The following is a 15,456-nucleotide window of genomic DNA, read 5'->3' as shown; positions in this document are numbered from 1 at the left end:
AGAGGTGGAGGAGAGGGAAGGGAGGCTGAATATATTTAACATCGCATTTTTACAAGGCAGCAGTATGAAATAATAAGACCAGGTATTTACATGAGAATTATGGAGTGCATTCTAAAAGGTTACTGGAATTGGACTGACGAATTAGAGTTCCGGTTGAATAAGAAGGGGAGGAGGGGGAGGCTGAAAAACTGTCTGCGGAGTATGTGTAGATTCTTTATGGTAGCTTGCTGAGGTTGTACTAACAAATTGTAACTTCGGGATGGAGAAGAAAGAGAAAAAAAACGGGGATGGCATGGTGTTACATAGAAACATAGAAATGACGGCAGAAGAAGACCAAACGACCCATCCAGTCTGCCCAGCAAGCCTCACACATTTTTTCTCTCATACTTATCTGTTTCTCTTAGCTCTTGGTTCTATTTCCCTTCCACCCCCACCATTAATGTAGAGAGCAGTGATGGAGCTGCATCCAAGTGAAATATCTAGCTAGATTAGTTAGGGGTAGTAGGGGTAGTAACCGCCGCAATAAGCAAGCTACACCCATGCTTATTTGTTTTACCCAGACTATGTTATACAGCCCTTATTGGTTGTTTTTCTTCTCCCCTGCCGTTGAAGCAGGGAGCTATGCTGGATATGCGTGATGTATCAGTCTTTCTCCCATGCCGTTGAAGCAGAGAGCCATGCTGGATATGCATCGAAAGTGAAGTATCAGGCACATTTGGTTTGGGGTAGTAACCGCCGTAACAAGCCAGCTACGCCCCGCTTTGTGAGTGCGAACCCTTTTTTCTTCTCCCCTGCCGTTGAAGCAGAGAGCTCTGCTGGATGTGTGAAGTATCAGTTTTTCTTCTGCCCTGCCGTTGAAGCAGAGAACTATGCTGGATATGCGTGATGTATCAGTCTTTCTCCCATGCCGTTGAAGCAGAGAGCCATGCTGGATATGCATCGAAAGTGAAGTATCAAGCACATTTGGTTTGGGGTAGTAACCGCCGTAACAAGCCAGCTACGCCCCGCTTTGTGAGTGCGAACCCTTTTTTCTTCTCCCCTGCCGTTAAAGCAGAGAGCTCTGCTGGATGTGTGAAGTATCAGTTTTCTTCTGCCCTGCCGTTGAAGCAGAGAACTATGCTGGAAATGCGTGATGTATCAGTCTTTCTCCCATGCCGTTGAAGCAGAGAGCCATGCTGGATATGCATCGAAAGTGAAGTATCAAGCACATTTGGTTTGGGGTAGTAACCGCCGTAACAAGCCAGCTACTCCCCGCTTTGTGTTAAGAGCTTAGAAGGGAGATGGAGGGAGAGCTGGTATTTAGGTGTATGAGTGAGTGAAGAGCCAAGTTTTGAGCTTCTGTTTGAATATTTTAGGACATGTTTCTTGGCGGAGAGAGGTAGGCAGCTTGTTCCAGAGGGAGGGCCCTGCGAGGGAGAAGGCTCTTTCTTTGGTGGAGCGCAGTTTAGTGAGCTTGGGTGAAGGGGTATATAGCATGGCCAGGTACTGTTTTCTGGAGGGTCTGTTGTTGGCATGAAAGGTGAAATCCTCTTTGAACCAATGCATGTTTTGGTTGTGAAGGGATTTGTGTATTAGGGTGAGAGACTTGTATGTAATCCTAGCTGAGACCGGCAGCCAGTGTAGATGTTTGAGTACAGGGGTTATATGGTCATTTCTGTGAGTGTTGGTGAGGATACAGGCTGCTGCATTTTGTAGGAGTTGTAGAGGCTGTAAGGTGTTTTTGGGTAGGCCTAGAAGCATGGAGTTACAGTAATCAATCTTTGACAGTATGAGGGCTTGGAGTATAGTGTGAAAGTCGTTGAGATGTAAAAGCGGTTTGAGTTTTTTCAGAGTGTGTAATTTGAAGAAGCAGTCCTTGAGGGTGGAATTGGTGAATTTTTTGCAGTTGAAATGTTTGTCGAGTGTAACACCAAGGCTGCGTACATGGGGTGGGAAGGAGATATTGGTTGGGGGAGTGGTGTTTGCTGATAGTGGACGTTTGATGTTGGGAGGAGAAATGAGGATGAGTTCTGTTGTTAGATAGTAGAGTGCTGATGGCGGTGAGGGCAGAGTTCCAAGTGTGGATGGCTTTGTGTATTGTGTCAGTTACAGATATCAGTATCTGTACGTCATCAGCATAAATAAAGTGTATGTGAAGGAGGGAATCGTGTCATAATGTTGTCTATTTTTTTTGTGGAAGAAGGAGGCTAATGTTTCACATTTGGTCTGATCATCAGTGTCAGGATAGGAGGGAGTGCAAGTTTTTGTAAGGTTGCTTACTAATTAGAATAGGGCTCGCGAGTTGAATTGTAGGTGATGGATTCGTTGGGAGTAGAAATCTCTTTTAGTTTTATCGATTGCTGCTTGGTAGGATTGGAGATAAGTTTTAAACTTGTTCAATTGGGCAGGTGAGGGGTCTTTGCGCCAGTTTCTTTCTAGCTTTCTCAGAGCGTGTTTCATCTTTCTTAGTTCTGGCGTGTACCAGGGTTGCTTGTGTGTTTTGGAGGTGTCAATTTTGCGTACTTGTATGGGGCAAATCTGATCGGCAATAGTGCTGGTGATGTGATTCCAGGACGAGAGGGCTGTGTCTGCGTCTGTTAGGTCGAGGGTGGTAATGTTGGTGGTGATGGCTGTTATAAGATCTTCCTGTTTGCAGTTGCGTCTAAAGCATATGGTTTTTTTGGTTGGAGTGGGAATGGTGGTGTTGATTACTGAACAAGTTGTGTCAATGCGATAGTGGTCAGACCATGGGATAGGGGTGCATGTAGGGGAGTTGGTATGGATTAGGGAATTTGTAAAGATAAGGTCGAGCGTGTGGCCGGCTTTGTGGGTAGGGTGGGAGATAATTTGGATGAAGCCGAGGGCGTCTAGGGCGGTGAGCAGTGCATCATAGGAAGATGAGATGGGGTGGCGTCGATGTGGAGGTTGAAGTCGCCAAGGATAATTGCTGGGACATGAATGTTTATGTTTTTGGAGATATATTCAATCATGGGGGAGGGGTTATTTTCAAGGACACCGGGTGGGGCATAAACTAGGCAGATTTGAAGGTTGGGTGCATGGAAGTAGCTAATTTCTAGCCTTGGAGGTGGGGGGGGGGGGGGGGAAATAGGTTTCTGAGTGATCTTAAAGGCCTTTTTGGTTGCCAGGAATAAGCCACCGCCTTTTTTTTTAGGTCTGGGGATAGAGAAAAGGTCATATTTTTCAACTGGTAGTTGGTTGAGTAGGATGGTGTCTGTTTCCTTTAGCCAAGTTTCTGTGATGGCAAGGATGTTGGGTCTGTCATCTAGAAGTATATCGGATATCGGACTTGGTTGTTCGCTGCCTGCCCTGACCTGCGGCTTGGATTCTCTGTCTTCTGGAACTTGGACTTTGTTGCTTGCCGCCTGCCTCGGACCCCTTACCTGGAACTTGGACTTCGTTGCTTGCTGCCTGCCTCGGACCCCTCGCCTGGAATTTGGACTTTGTTGTTTGCCGCCTGCCTTGGACCCCCTCGCCTGGAACTTGGACTTTGTTGCTTGCCGCCTGCCTTGGACCCCTCGCCTGTAACTTGGACTTTGTTGTTTGCCACCTGCCTTGGACCCCTCGCCTGGAACTTGGACTTTGTTGCTTGCCGCCTGCCTCGGACCCCTCGCCTGTAACTTGGACTTTGTTGTTTGCCGCCTGCCTTGGACCTCTCGCCTGGAACTTGGACTTTGTTGCTTGCCACCTGCCTCGGACCCCTCGCCTGGAACTTTGACTTTGTTGCTTGCTGCCTGCCTCGGACCCCTTGCCTGGAACTTGGACTGTATTGTTTACCGCTTGCCTCGGACCCCTTGCCTGGAACTTCTCATCGCTGTGCTGCAGTTCATTCCACCTTCTGGAGACGAGCACACCTAGGCACTGCTGGTGGGTATCATCCCTCGTCCCGGACCAAGGATCCACTAGCATAACAGTTTTCAGCCTTAGCCTTGTTCCACGGCTGTCTTTAGCTCCAACCACAATCAAGTCTTCAGCTTCAGCTTGTCTCCAGCTTTGTCCAACTCTTCAGAGTTGTCCATAGTCACTGCCTTCTGGACCTTGTCATGGTCTGGCTCATATAAAGACTCATTCACCCGCTGTCAACATATTATGCCCAGATGGGACTGCATCTTTGGGGTCATGTCAAGGCTCACTCTGTTCGAGCCATGGCAGCATCGATCGCCCACTTGGGAGCAGTTCTCATAGAGGAGATCTGCAGAGCTGCAATGTGGAGTTTTCTCCACACATTCACATTGAATAGGGATGGTTGATGTGAGGTTTGGCCAATCTGTCCTTCGAAACTTGTTTGAGGTGTAGAACCTAACTCTGTTCCCGCATAGGGCCCATTGTTTTTGTTCAGGCTGCCTCCCCTGTTACCAACAAACTAGTTGTTGTTGTTGTGACCACTGGCATTTATTTTGGTGTTCTGTTGGTCCCCTTTTATGTTGAGGGGGCAACCTGTAGCTAGGGATTCACCCATGTGTGAGGACTGCCATCCTGCTTGTCCTCAGAGAAGGCAGAGTTGCTTACTTGTATCAGGTGTTATCCGAGGACAGCAGGATGTTAGTCCTCACGAAACCTGCCCGCCACTCCATGAAGTCAGGTTTACAATATGTGGGGTTTTTTTCATTATTTTATTTTATTATTATTATGAATTCTGTGATATAAGACTGAGAGGACCCCGTATGGTATATTGCATGCATGAGCATGCTCAATGAGGTTCAGTTAAAGTTCTAGAAACTTTGATATAAATTTTCTGTGCTGGCTCCATCCGATGATGTCACCCATGTGTGAGAATTGACATCCTACTATCTTCGGAGAACATCTGTTACAGGTAAGCAACTCTGCTTTACCTGGGTAAAATTACCAGATAATCTTATCTGGATACTCAGAAGAATACCCCCGGATAAATGTCCACTGAATATACCCTCATAAATTTATCCTGCTAACATTAGCTAAAATGTAACCATGCTCCCAGAACATGACCATCACTGCTTCTTTTTATCCATCTAAATTTTATGCAGATAATGAGTTACCCAAACAAGATTTAGCCAGACAGTGGGGAAAAATATTTAAGTCTTGTATTTTGTCTGGGTAATTCAAAAGTTACCCAGATAAGAAAAGAGGATTTATATTCAGTCAACAACCAACAAGGACTTAATTGCACAGGCTGGGTAAAAAAATAAATGGGAGTAGCTTGCTTTTTGTGGCGGTTACTACCCCTAACCAATTAGGCTTGATACTTCACTTTGATGCAGCTCCAGCACTGCTCTCTACATCAATGGCAGGGGTGGAAGGAAATTAGAACCAAACAGTTACCAATAAGGGCCCTGACCTCAGCGGTCAGAGTAACAGATAAGTATGAGAAAAATAAGTGTGAAAGCTTGCGGGGCAGACTGGATGGGCCGTTTGGTCTTCTTCTGCCGTCATTTCTATGTTTCTATGTTTCTATAAATATTTAGCTCTTAGTGAATCAAGACTTAAAAGTGAAAATAGATTCTTTCATTATCAGTTCATCATTTTTATTTTCTAATTTAGCAAATATAGCACTCTTAGTGAAATTGTGTTCATTATTGTTAAAAAAAAAATTTTTATTTTTAAAACAGCTTTTATATCAAGTAAAGCATTCATTGACATTTTATTTGACTTGACAACATTGAACCTTGGAGCAGACACCCTTCCAGACTTATGGATGCATCTGTCATATTCACAGGTAAATCTATATAACCATCCAGGCTATCAATGCCTTTTTCTCACTTATCTAGTAGTCTGCTAGTGATGTCAATCAAATAAGAGCACTACAAACTGGATGATAACTCTCCAGGCAGGTATGATTTGGTCAGTTTACTTACAATATCTATGCAGGATAATAATGTATCTGTCAGGTTTGTCACAACTCCCACAATAAGTGAGTATGTTAATGTTTTTCGTTTGTCAGAAGGCCAAGAATTTGGCCCAGGCTCTTGTTTATGGGGTTGCCAAAATCTGTGGGTCTATGGAAGTGCTGCTGAAGTGACACTCTTTCTGAAGTGGCTGAGAAAGATACAGACTCATCTAGCTGTCACTTTCTGGTGTGCCGTTGGGTTGTTGTTTTCTGTACAGTTTGAATGTTGGTTTGTGAGTTTTCTAATGGGGATAGTTAGTTGTACTGCTTAATTGAAAGCTGGCATTTTTATGTTATTTATGTTTATTGTATTTAATATTATGATTGTGCTATATTTATAGATTTTGAATATAAATATATAATACATATATCAAATAAATAAATAAATAGTGCAGACTCCTAAAAATCAAAATAAATAAATACCCAAATTATAGCAAGAAAAAATGAATTAAACACAAAAGAGAGAATTCTGCTATATCAAGGAGCTTATATCCATTTTGTATACAATGACCGTCATATAGTGCCTCTTGCTACTTATGGCTTTGATGAAGCCTTTTGAAGCGCTAGGGCTTTTTAATCATAGGGCATTAATACAGAAGTTCAGTTTATATATTCTCTGTATAGGAGCTATTATGCACTTATCTCATCTCTGAATAATCATCCACAATGCAGTGATGCGTCATCCGTCCGACATTGCAGTGTTTCGGAGTTGGGTTACTCCTTCTTCAGGGAGCTTCAAAATTGGGACTGCGATGGATTGATCTATGCAACAAGTAAGAAAAAGCCCTTTAAAATGCGTTGTTGCTTATGATTTGAATGTGGCTGCAGTTCAGAAAGGAACACTTACTTGGTTTCAAAAGTGTGGTCAGTTGACTAACAGGTTCAAACCGCTGTATGCGCTGCAACAAAAGTCAATGAAAAAAATAGCGTGGTATTCCCTCATATGAAACACAAGGACTTTCCTGCATTTAGCGGTCCTTTAAAGATGGCCGCTATTGAACGCGTCACTCACCCATATTTGGCAAGATCCATGTACGTAACTTCCAGCTGTCAACACATTCAGCCGGTGGGATTCCCTTTAAAAATGGCGCTCAGAACGCAGCTATTTGTCAGTGACAGGGACACACTTCAATAGGTAGCTTGCAGCACCTTAGAAGTAAGTACAATACTCATTTAATGGACAAACATTGCAATATCTCTCATAAATGTGGTTCAGCATATAATGTCCTAATGACTTTTTTGCCGCGCATACAGCGGTTTGAACCTGTTAGTCAACTGACCGCACTTTTGAAACCAAGTAAGTGTTCCTTTCCGAATTGCAGCCACATTCAAATCATAAGCAACAATGCATTTTAAAGAGCTATTTCTTTCTTGTTGCATAGATCAATCCACCGCAGTCCCAGTTTTGAAGCTCCCTGAAAAAGGAGTAACCCAACTCCGAAACATTGCAGTGTCGAACGGATGATGCATCGCTGTATTGTGGATGATTATTCAGAGATGAGATAAGTGCATAATAGCTCCTATATGGAGAATATATAAACTGAACTTCTGTATACATGACCTATGATTAGAAAGCCCTAGCACTTCAAAGGGGCTTCATCAAAGCCATAAGTAGCAAGAGGCACTATATAACAGTTATTGTATACAAAATAGATTTAAGCTCCTCGATATAACAGAATTCTCTCTTTTGTGTTTGACTCCTAAAAATCAGCAGGGTCCCATGGATAATCTATGAGTTCCTATAAGAAACGCTTTTACTATGAGCTTCTTGCAGATTGCCCACAATTACTCACAGAAAACTGCAGCATTTTATCAATCTGCACTATGCATAGAAGAGTTGGCGAGTTGAAAATACTGGAGGCTAGGCATAGTAGCTACCTAACAATTCAAATGAAAGTGTAAGGAAAGAAATCTGACAGACGTAGATGCAAAGTAAAAGAAATAATCATTATCTCTTTAAGAGGACTATGTACAGAGAGAGCAGTTTTCTGAGGCAATGAGTAACCTGACTAGATTGCCCCATTTAAAATGTCTCCCTCCCCCACCCCACCCCATCCAATGTAACTGCATTCAAAAGGGGTAAGCTTGAGGCAAGGAAGTTAAAATATTGGAGATTTAATTTTGAAAGCAGGTAACAAAGTCTGCTAATACCAGGGGTGGCCAACTCTGGTACTCAAGAGCAGCAAATAGGTCTCGTTTTCAGGATATCCACAATGAATATGCATGAGGTAGATTTGAATGCACTGCCTGTCTTTTATGCAAATATATTTCATGCATATTTATTGTGGTTATCCTGGAAACCAGACCTGTTTGTGGCTATTGAAGCCCGGAGTTGGCCAACCCTGGCTAATATGTTTTGTACGTACAATTTGGCTAACCTGAATTTTCAAAAGGAAACTCTACATGGAGTTTCATTTTGAAAAATTAGCTTTGAAGGCTTCAGGTTGTCCCCTTCTGTGCTTTTTTCTCTCACCGGCCACATCCTTTCACTATGCTCTTTCAAGACTCATACTGACACAGAAGACAGATGGGAAGAAATATACTATCACACCTGGTTTGATCTCTCCTAGAGTTCTCTGTTCCTCTTTTATCTCCTTCTTTTGGGATCGGGAAGTTCTCCTGCTTCTGCTCTCAACACTGATAAGTAGCTCTATGTGTTAGGCTTGTATCAAGGAGTCTGAGTCATGAGGAAAAGGGGAATGCCCATTCTCAGTTTAATATGTATATGCTATTTAGATCACAGATGTTAGTGCACAAAAGCTGCAGTTTGATGGGTTTAGCATGCACAGTAATAGCATAATCATACTAGTCTGGTATGTACCACCAAATTTTTTACCACTAAAATATGGGTATATGGGTAAACTTAAACTGAAAAAAATCTTTAAAAACATCATTTCATATTGTAAATTAGTGGCATCAAATGTGGCACTTCAGTTTGTCATATGCCAGTTCAAAAATGTCAGTGAGAGGCTTCGAAGAAAACTAAAAAGTCATGGGATAGGAGGCGATGTCCTTTCGTGGATTACAAACTGGTTAAAAGACAGGAAACAGAGTAGGATTAAATGGTCAGTGTTCTCAGTGGAAAAGGGTAAACAGTGGAGTGCCTCAGGGATCTGTACTTGGACTGGTGCCTTTCAATATATATATATAAATGATCTGGAAAAGAACTCGATGAGTGAGGTTATCAAATTTGCGGATGATAGAAAATTATTCAGAGTAGTTAAAGCACAAGCGGATTGTGATACATTACAGGAGGACCTTGCAAGACTGGAAGATTGGGCATCCAAATGGCAGATGAACTTTAATGTGGACAAGTGCAAGGTGTTGCATATAGGGAAAAATAACCCTTGCTTGTAGCTACACGATGTTAGGTTCCATATTAGGAGCTACCACCCAGGAAAAAGATCTAGGCATCATAGTGGATAATACTTTAAAATTGTCGGCTCAGTGTGCTGCAGCAGTCAAAAAAGCAAACAGAATGTTAGGAATTATTAGGAAGGGAATGGTTAATAAAACGGAAAATGTCATAATGCCTCTATATCGCTCCATGATGAGACCACATCTGGAATACTGTGTACAATTCTGGTCGCTGCATCTCAAAAAAGATATAGTTGCAATGGAGAAGGTACAGAGAAGGGCAACCAAAATGATAAAGGGGATGGAACAGCTCCCCTATGAGGAAAGGCTGAAGAGGTTAGGGCTGTTCAGCTTGGAGAAGAGACGGCTGAGGAGGGATATGATAGAGGTCTTTAAGATCATGAGAGGTCTTGAACGGGTAGACGTGAATCAGTTATTTACACTTTCGAATAATAGAAGGACTAGGGGGCATTCCATGAAGTTAGCAAGTAGCACATTTAAGACTAATCGGAGAAAATTCTTTTTCACTCAACGCACAATAAAGCTCTGGAATTTGTTGCCAGAGGATGTGGTTAGTGAAGTTAGTGTGGCTGGGTTCAAAAAATGTTTGGATAAGTTCTTGGAGGAGAAGTCCATTAACGGCTAATAATCAGAGAATAGCCACTGCTATTAATTGCATCAGTGGCATGGGATTTTCTTAGTGTTTGGGTATTTGCTAGGTTCTTGTGGCCTGGTTTGGCCTCTGTTGGAAACAGGATGCTGGGCTTGATGGACCCTTGGTCTGACCCAGCATGGCAATTTCTTATGTTCTTAACAAACTTCATACCACGCAGCCAAACAAAATTTAACTGATGAATCCATTGCTCACAGGGTGTTAGCTTCGTGATATATGCATGCTATTCTGTATGTCCACATGTTGTTTCAGGATCTACATAATATTTTAAAGATCTTCTTCCTGTGCCACTGACTTTTGAATGTTTTTTTTCATTCTTAAGGAGTCATATTATTTGTGCAATGCCCATGTCCTTTTTTGTTTGTGGGTAATACAGTGAGGCTGTTTAGGCATCAAATGATAAAGCATCCCAGCTGCTTATTCAGAGACTTGAGGCTCTGATGGTTAGCCATTGAATTTCAACACACATGTGACTCCCGAAGGTGGGGTATGTTGGTCTTAATTTTTCTCTCCATATGGGGAGGTGATTTAAATCAGCATCTTTTACAGAAGAAACTGCAATGGATTAATTGGCCAAATACTGTTTAGCCATATGGTATGACTAGCAATATTGACTGGTCTGTTTTTCTTTAATTGTTTCAAACAAGATTAACATGTCAGTTTGGGATAGTTGGATTGGTGGATATTTTCCACATGATGGTCTTAGTTTGCTAACATCATAAAAGTTCCATTTTAAAGCTGGTTTCAGCATTTTTCATAGTGTTAGTCTTTTTCCATGAGTCCCCTGAAGCAGTTAAGAACAAAACAGTGTCGGAATCTGCATGGGCATGGATTTTTGTGTTATTCCAGCTAAGTATTTTTGATCTTAAAATTTTGTGTGTCCAGGACTGACCAGTGCTATCACAGTTTAAAGCATTAAAGTCAAGTTTATTCATTGACATTTTTTAACTGATGACAAGGGGTGGTTTTGCTTCATTGTAAACTTAGCAAATTGAAGCTCCATGTTTGATGCCATTAATTTACAATATGAAATCATGTTTAATATTTTTTTAGTTGCACTTTACCAATTTATTCATATTTTTATATTTGTATTGTGGCGATATTATACTCCTTATTGTTTGTTTGGTTCAATTTTTTACCACCTACATGCTAAAATTTAGTTACACAACCTGAGAGGTATTTTAGCATGCACATTAAGAGGGAAATTTTCAACCTGCCCAATTGGTACAAAGTCCATGGGTACTTTTTATCTGTGGGTTTTACATCAGTTTTCAAAGGGAGGATTTTCACTTTGAAAATTGCTAGGGGTACAAAGTTGGCATGGACGTTTGCACCTGCTTTTTAAATGGTTAGATTTCTGCTGTCCTAAATACGCCCCTAGGAATGCCTCTTCTCAATGCGACTAAAAGTGCTTGTGTTGTTGCGCAATGCACGAAATTTTATCCAAATTGAGAGAGGACAACTTTCAGGTAGCTGATTAACTTGGGTAAAATGTTTTTTACCTATGTAAATCACTTTGAAATTTGCCTTCTACATTTTTAGCAACACACATGCTAACATTTTTCTATTACTTACACCGCAAGTGTGCTTATGCTGTCAATGTGATTTTAGAACCATTTACTATTTTCTATAGTTACAAGAGCTGGCATCCACATTGACATTCAATTCCGATGTTATTGACTGGCGGAAGTTCTTATTAGCAGCTGCACAGCCTTGGCCATATCCATCTTTGAATGATCTGCTTAAATTACTGAAGAGTTTTAAGGCAATAGATAAGGCAGGAGAAGGCACTTTTATTCAAGACGACTATGACCAGGTTTGTATTTTTATGATTTTTGGGTTTAGTTATCTTTATACTTACATTTTAAAATACCACTGGTCCTCCTTGATAAATTTTTCATATTTTTATGGACACCTCTCTGCAAATTTGACTTTTCCAGGTAAGTTACCCTGTTCTTTATGTGGCACAAATTTAATTCATGAATATATTTAATGTAATTTTGTATGAATATTCTATCTTTTGTTACTGGGCAGCCACTTCAAAGCAGATGAATGACCTAATATACAAGAAGGTAACCTCCAAAACATTCACATCCAACTAATATAATTCCCATAAATGGAGAATCAACATAGAAAATGAAAACTGATACATATCAAACAAGTTGTTCCATACCAAATATATACCTTAGTAATATTTCATTAAATAGACAGTCAACAGAACAGTCAGTATTCAGGGCAAATCTCTAATCACTCAGAGAGTATTTCATATTAGGAATCTGCATTAATTTTTAACTAATGCAAAAACAGCAATGAATGGAGCCATTTCCAGTTCATTCTGAATGAAATGAACAGAAAATAGCCTCCTATGAAAATATTCAAAACTTTTTGGGAATTTTATTATTCATTTCATTTAAAAAACAAAGAAAAATGAGCCTCCAGCGGGACCAGGCCTCAGTGCCGGATCTGGCATTGAGGCCTAGGCCTGAGCTGGGCTGGCGCAGTGGCTTGATCCTAGCCTTCAGGTGTAGCCAAGCGAAATAATTTTGTGCCTAAGCCTAGTGCAGGGGCCCAGCCCTGTGTCCTGGTTCCATCAACAAGGCCTTTGCCTAGGTCTTCTGACATCTTCTTCATATCCCAGCACTTTAAAAATGACGCCGACCGCTCCAGAATAAGGTACTGCACTGACGTCACTCTGGCACCATCTTCCAAGCTGATGGCATTAATTTTGAAGTGCCTGAACATGAAGAATACATCAGGAGGCATGGGCCTATGCTTCAGTGACAGAACCCAGTCTCAGGACCAAGCTCCTGAGCTAGGCTTAGGACTCGGCGACCAGACCAGGTCTCAGGGCCAGGCCCTGGTGCCAGGCTTGGGTCTGTGTGCCAAGACCTAGGCTTTGGCCCCAGGACCAGGCCTCAGGCTGAGCCTCAGCGCTGGGACTAGTCCACTTTGCAAGGTCTGGGACAGCCCAGCCAGGCCATGAGGGGTAACATAGGAAACTACAGATTGGTGAGCCTGATGTCAGTGTTGGGCAAAATGATGGAAGATATGGTTAAGAACAAAATCACAGAATTTATGGAAAGCTATGGATAAGAGCCAACATAGATTTAGTTAAGGAAAGTCAGGTCTTCCTAATCTATTATAATTTTTTGAAGGTGTAAATAAACATGAAAATGAAAGAGTGCTGGTTGACATTGTATACCTCAATTTTCAGAAAATATTTGGCAAAATACCTCATGAGAGATTTCTGAGGAAATATAAAGTCATGGGATGGGAAGCAATTTCCTATTGTTGATGGGAAACTGATTAAAAAATAGGAAACAGAGTACTATTAAATTGTTAATTTTCCAAATGGAGACAGTTAAATAGTGAAATGTCCCAGGGATCTATGCTGAAGGCCCCGGCTGATTTTGTCATGCATTGAGCCCCAGCCAATTTTGTAATCAGCATTTACTCACATAAAACCAATTTTATGCATGTAAATGGCTTTTAAAATTATCCACAATTGCATGAGTTGTCACCACTACCACCACCATCTTTTTGTTTTCCTTCTACTTTTTTGGTTCTTTCTCTTATTCCATGATCTCTCCTTCCTGCAAAAAAAAAAAAAGCATAGGATTTTCTTTGTTTCTCCTAAGACAAGCAGGATGGTAGTCCTCACACATGGGTGACATCATCAGATGAAGCAAGGCATGGAAAACTACAGTGAACATGCCCAGCATGTCACTATCCATGCATCCATGCGGGGTTCCCCTTCAGTCTCGTCTTTTCCACGCAGCTTTCGCCTCGCAGTTGTGGAGCTCTGCTCTCTTCAGTTTTTCCCAGTTGTTTATGCTACTTATCTGCGCTGGGTCTCCCTTCTTCCCCGTTGGTGCTTCTCTAGGGCAGCGTGGTAAGTTTTTCATTCTTTGCGGTCGATTCTTGACAGTATCACTTTTCTGTGGCCCCCAGTCATCAACCACTCTCTGGCTCTTTTTCATGGTGTCGTTGGGGTTTCACCAATGCCTCCAGTGCCCTTGGACCATGTCTATTACGGGTCTGCATGAGGTCTGTATCCTCTGCCTGGGGGCTTTGCACAACATCTGGGGGTGTCGTCTTTATGTCAAATGACCCCCAAGGGTCTTCAGTCCCGTTTAGACAAGATGGAAAAGCTCTTCGGATCTAGAAAGCCTGATCCTTCGACTCTGGTGTCAGGTACATCAACGCCCAAGGGCCAGGGGGAACCAATGGAAAGAGGGGCCGGAGATAAGCCCTCATTGGCATCGTTGCATTCCAGGACATCGGGATCGTCTCCCTCCTTGGTGCCTGGGAAAGACCAGGCCAAGCAACCTCGGAAGCATCACAAGTCACTGTCATTGCTCGGTTCCAGACTCAGGTCAGCACTGGTGACCACCATGATGCTGTTGCGTCCGTCGCTGTTCGACGCCCTCACTCCACCTTCTTTACCTCTGTGGCGACTCCCTCCGGGTCTGATGGACGGCTGGCTGCCATGGCGTCTCCATGCCATATCCCTCCAGCGTCCCCGGACAGGCTCAATGTTGCAGATCCGCAATGTTGCAGATCCGCCATGTTGCCTGATGACCTAGGATGCGCGCGCGTGCTCTGATTGAAGTATCAGCAAGGGTGCGAACCTCAGGGGCATCCCCCTGAGATGACGTCATCCGCTTCCAATATTTAAAGGTCTCTAAATCGCTATCTAACTGAGTTAGCAAGGGGATTGCTTCGGCTTTACTCCCAAGCTACTCTGCCTCCTCGGACTTACCAGAGGTACCCGCTCCTCAGGGGCCTCGCTCTTTTCTTTACTTTCAGATTACAGATAGGAACCAATACTCGTTCCTCGAGGGCCCATGTTCCTGGACATTCTGAAGATTCTCTACTGCCTGGAAGCTATCGCTGCTACAAACAATTGTGAGTTACCATCGCTCTCTCAGAGCCTTCCCTGGAACCAGGTACTTGCTCCTCGAGGGTCTAAACCTTTCCAGCTCCTGAGCTTTCTTGAGACCTTATGTGAGTTTTGTCATCTAGTTCTGTTCATGAACCTTGTCTACTCTACCTACTCACTTTCTTCAGTTTCTCAACAGCTCAGCCATCCTGGATCGCGGTTCCAGTGCCTGAGGGACTACAGCCCTGCTGGGCATATCAGCTCACTACTGCCACCTCTGGTGGTTTCCAAAACCTGTTTAATAAAAGAACTAATGTGTGTCTGTCTCCATACTCAAGCCTAGCCGGTGGTCCCTCTCGGGACATTCTCCCGGGGGCATGGTCATCTGCCACCGGCCCAGGGATTCACCACTACTATCTCAGATTCATAACAGTTTGCTAACTACCAGCATAGCGGAATATAACAGAATCTGAAGACACTACAAGATAGCTGACTCCTCCTTCTTAGGAGCCATTCATTCAGATTGCTTCTCCCATCTACGCCCAGCTTTCTTAACAGATATAACAGATTGCTTACTCCACAGTCTAACTAACAGCAGATTTATTACAGATTGCTAACTCCCTAGCAAATCCAGAACAGATTGCTACTCCTCACGGAGAACTATAACAGATGCCCCCAAAGTGA

The 15,456-nt window shown here is 42.7% G+C and overlaps 1 protein-coding gene across 1 annotated transcript in view; it reads left to right on the top strand.

The window, feature by feature from the left end:
• Nucleotides 1–15,456, top strand: part of LOC115076912 (sperm flagellar protein 2-like) — a 347,966-nt gene that overhangs the window by 255,178 nt on the left and 77,332 nt on the right. The window contains exons 10-11 of the mRNA XM_029578930.1: nucleotides 5,583–5,689; nucleotides 11,524–11,706. Of these exons, the coding sequence (XP_029434790.1) occupies nucleotides 5,583–5,689; nucleotides 11,524–11,706 (290 nt within the window). The remainder of the gene's footprint in view (nucleotides 1–5,582; nucleotides 5,690–11,523; nucleotides 11,707–15,456) is intronic.

Source organism: Rhinatrema bivittatum, chromosome 1, assembly GCF_901001135.1.
Source record: "Rhinatrema bivittatum chromosome 1, aRhiBiv1.1, whole genome shotgun sequence".
NCBI classification, from domain to species: domain Eukaryota; kingdom Metazoa; phylum Chordata; class Amphibia; order Gymnophiona; family Rhinatrematidae; genus Rhinatrema; species Rhinatrema bivittatum.
This window is presented reverse-complemented; position numbering and strand designations above follow the sequence as displayed.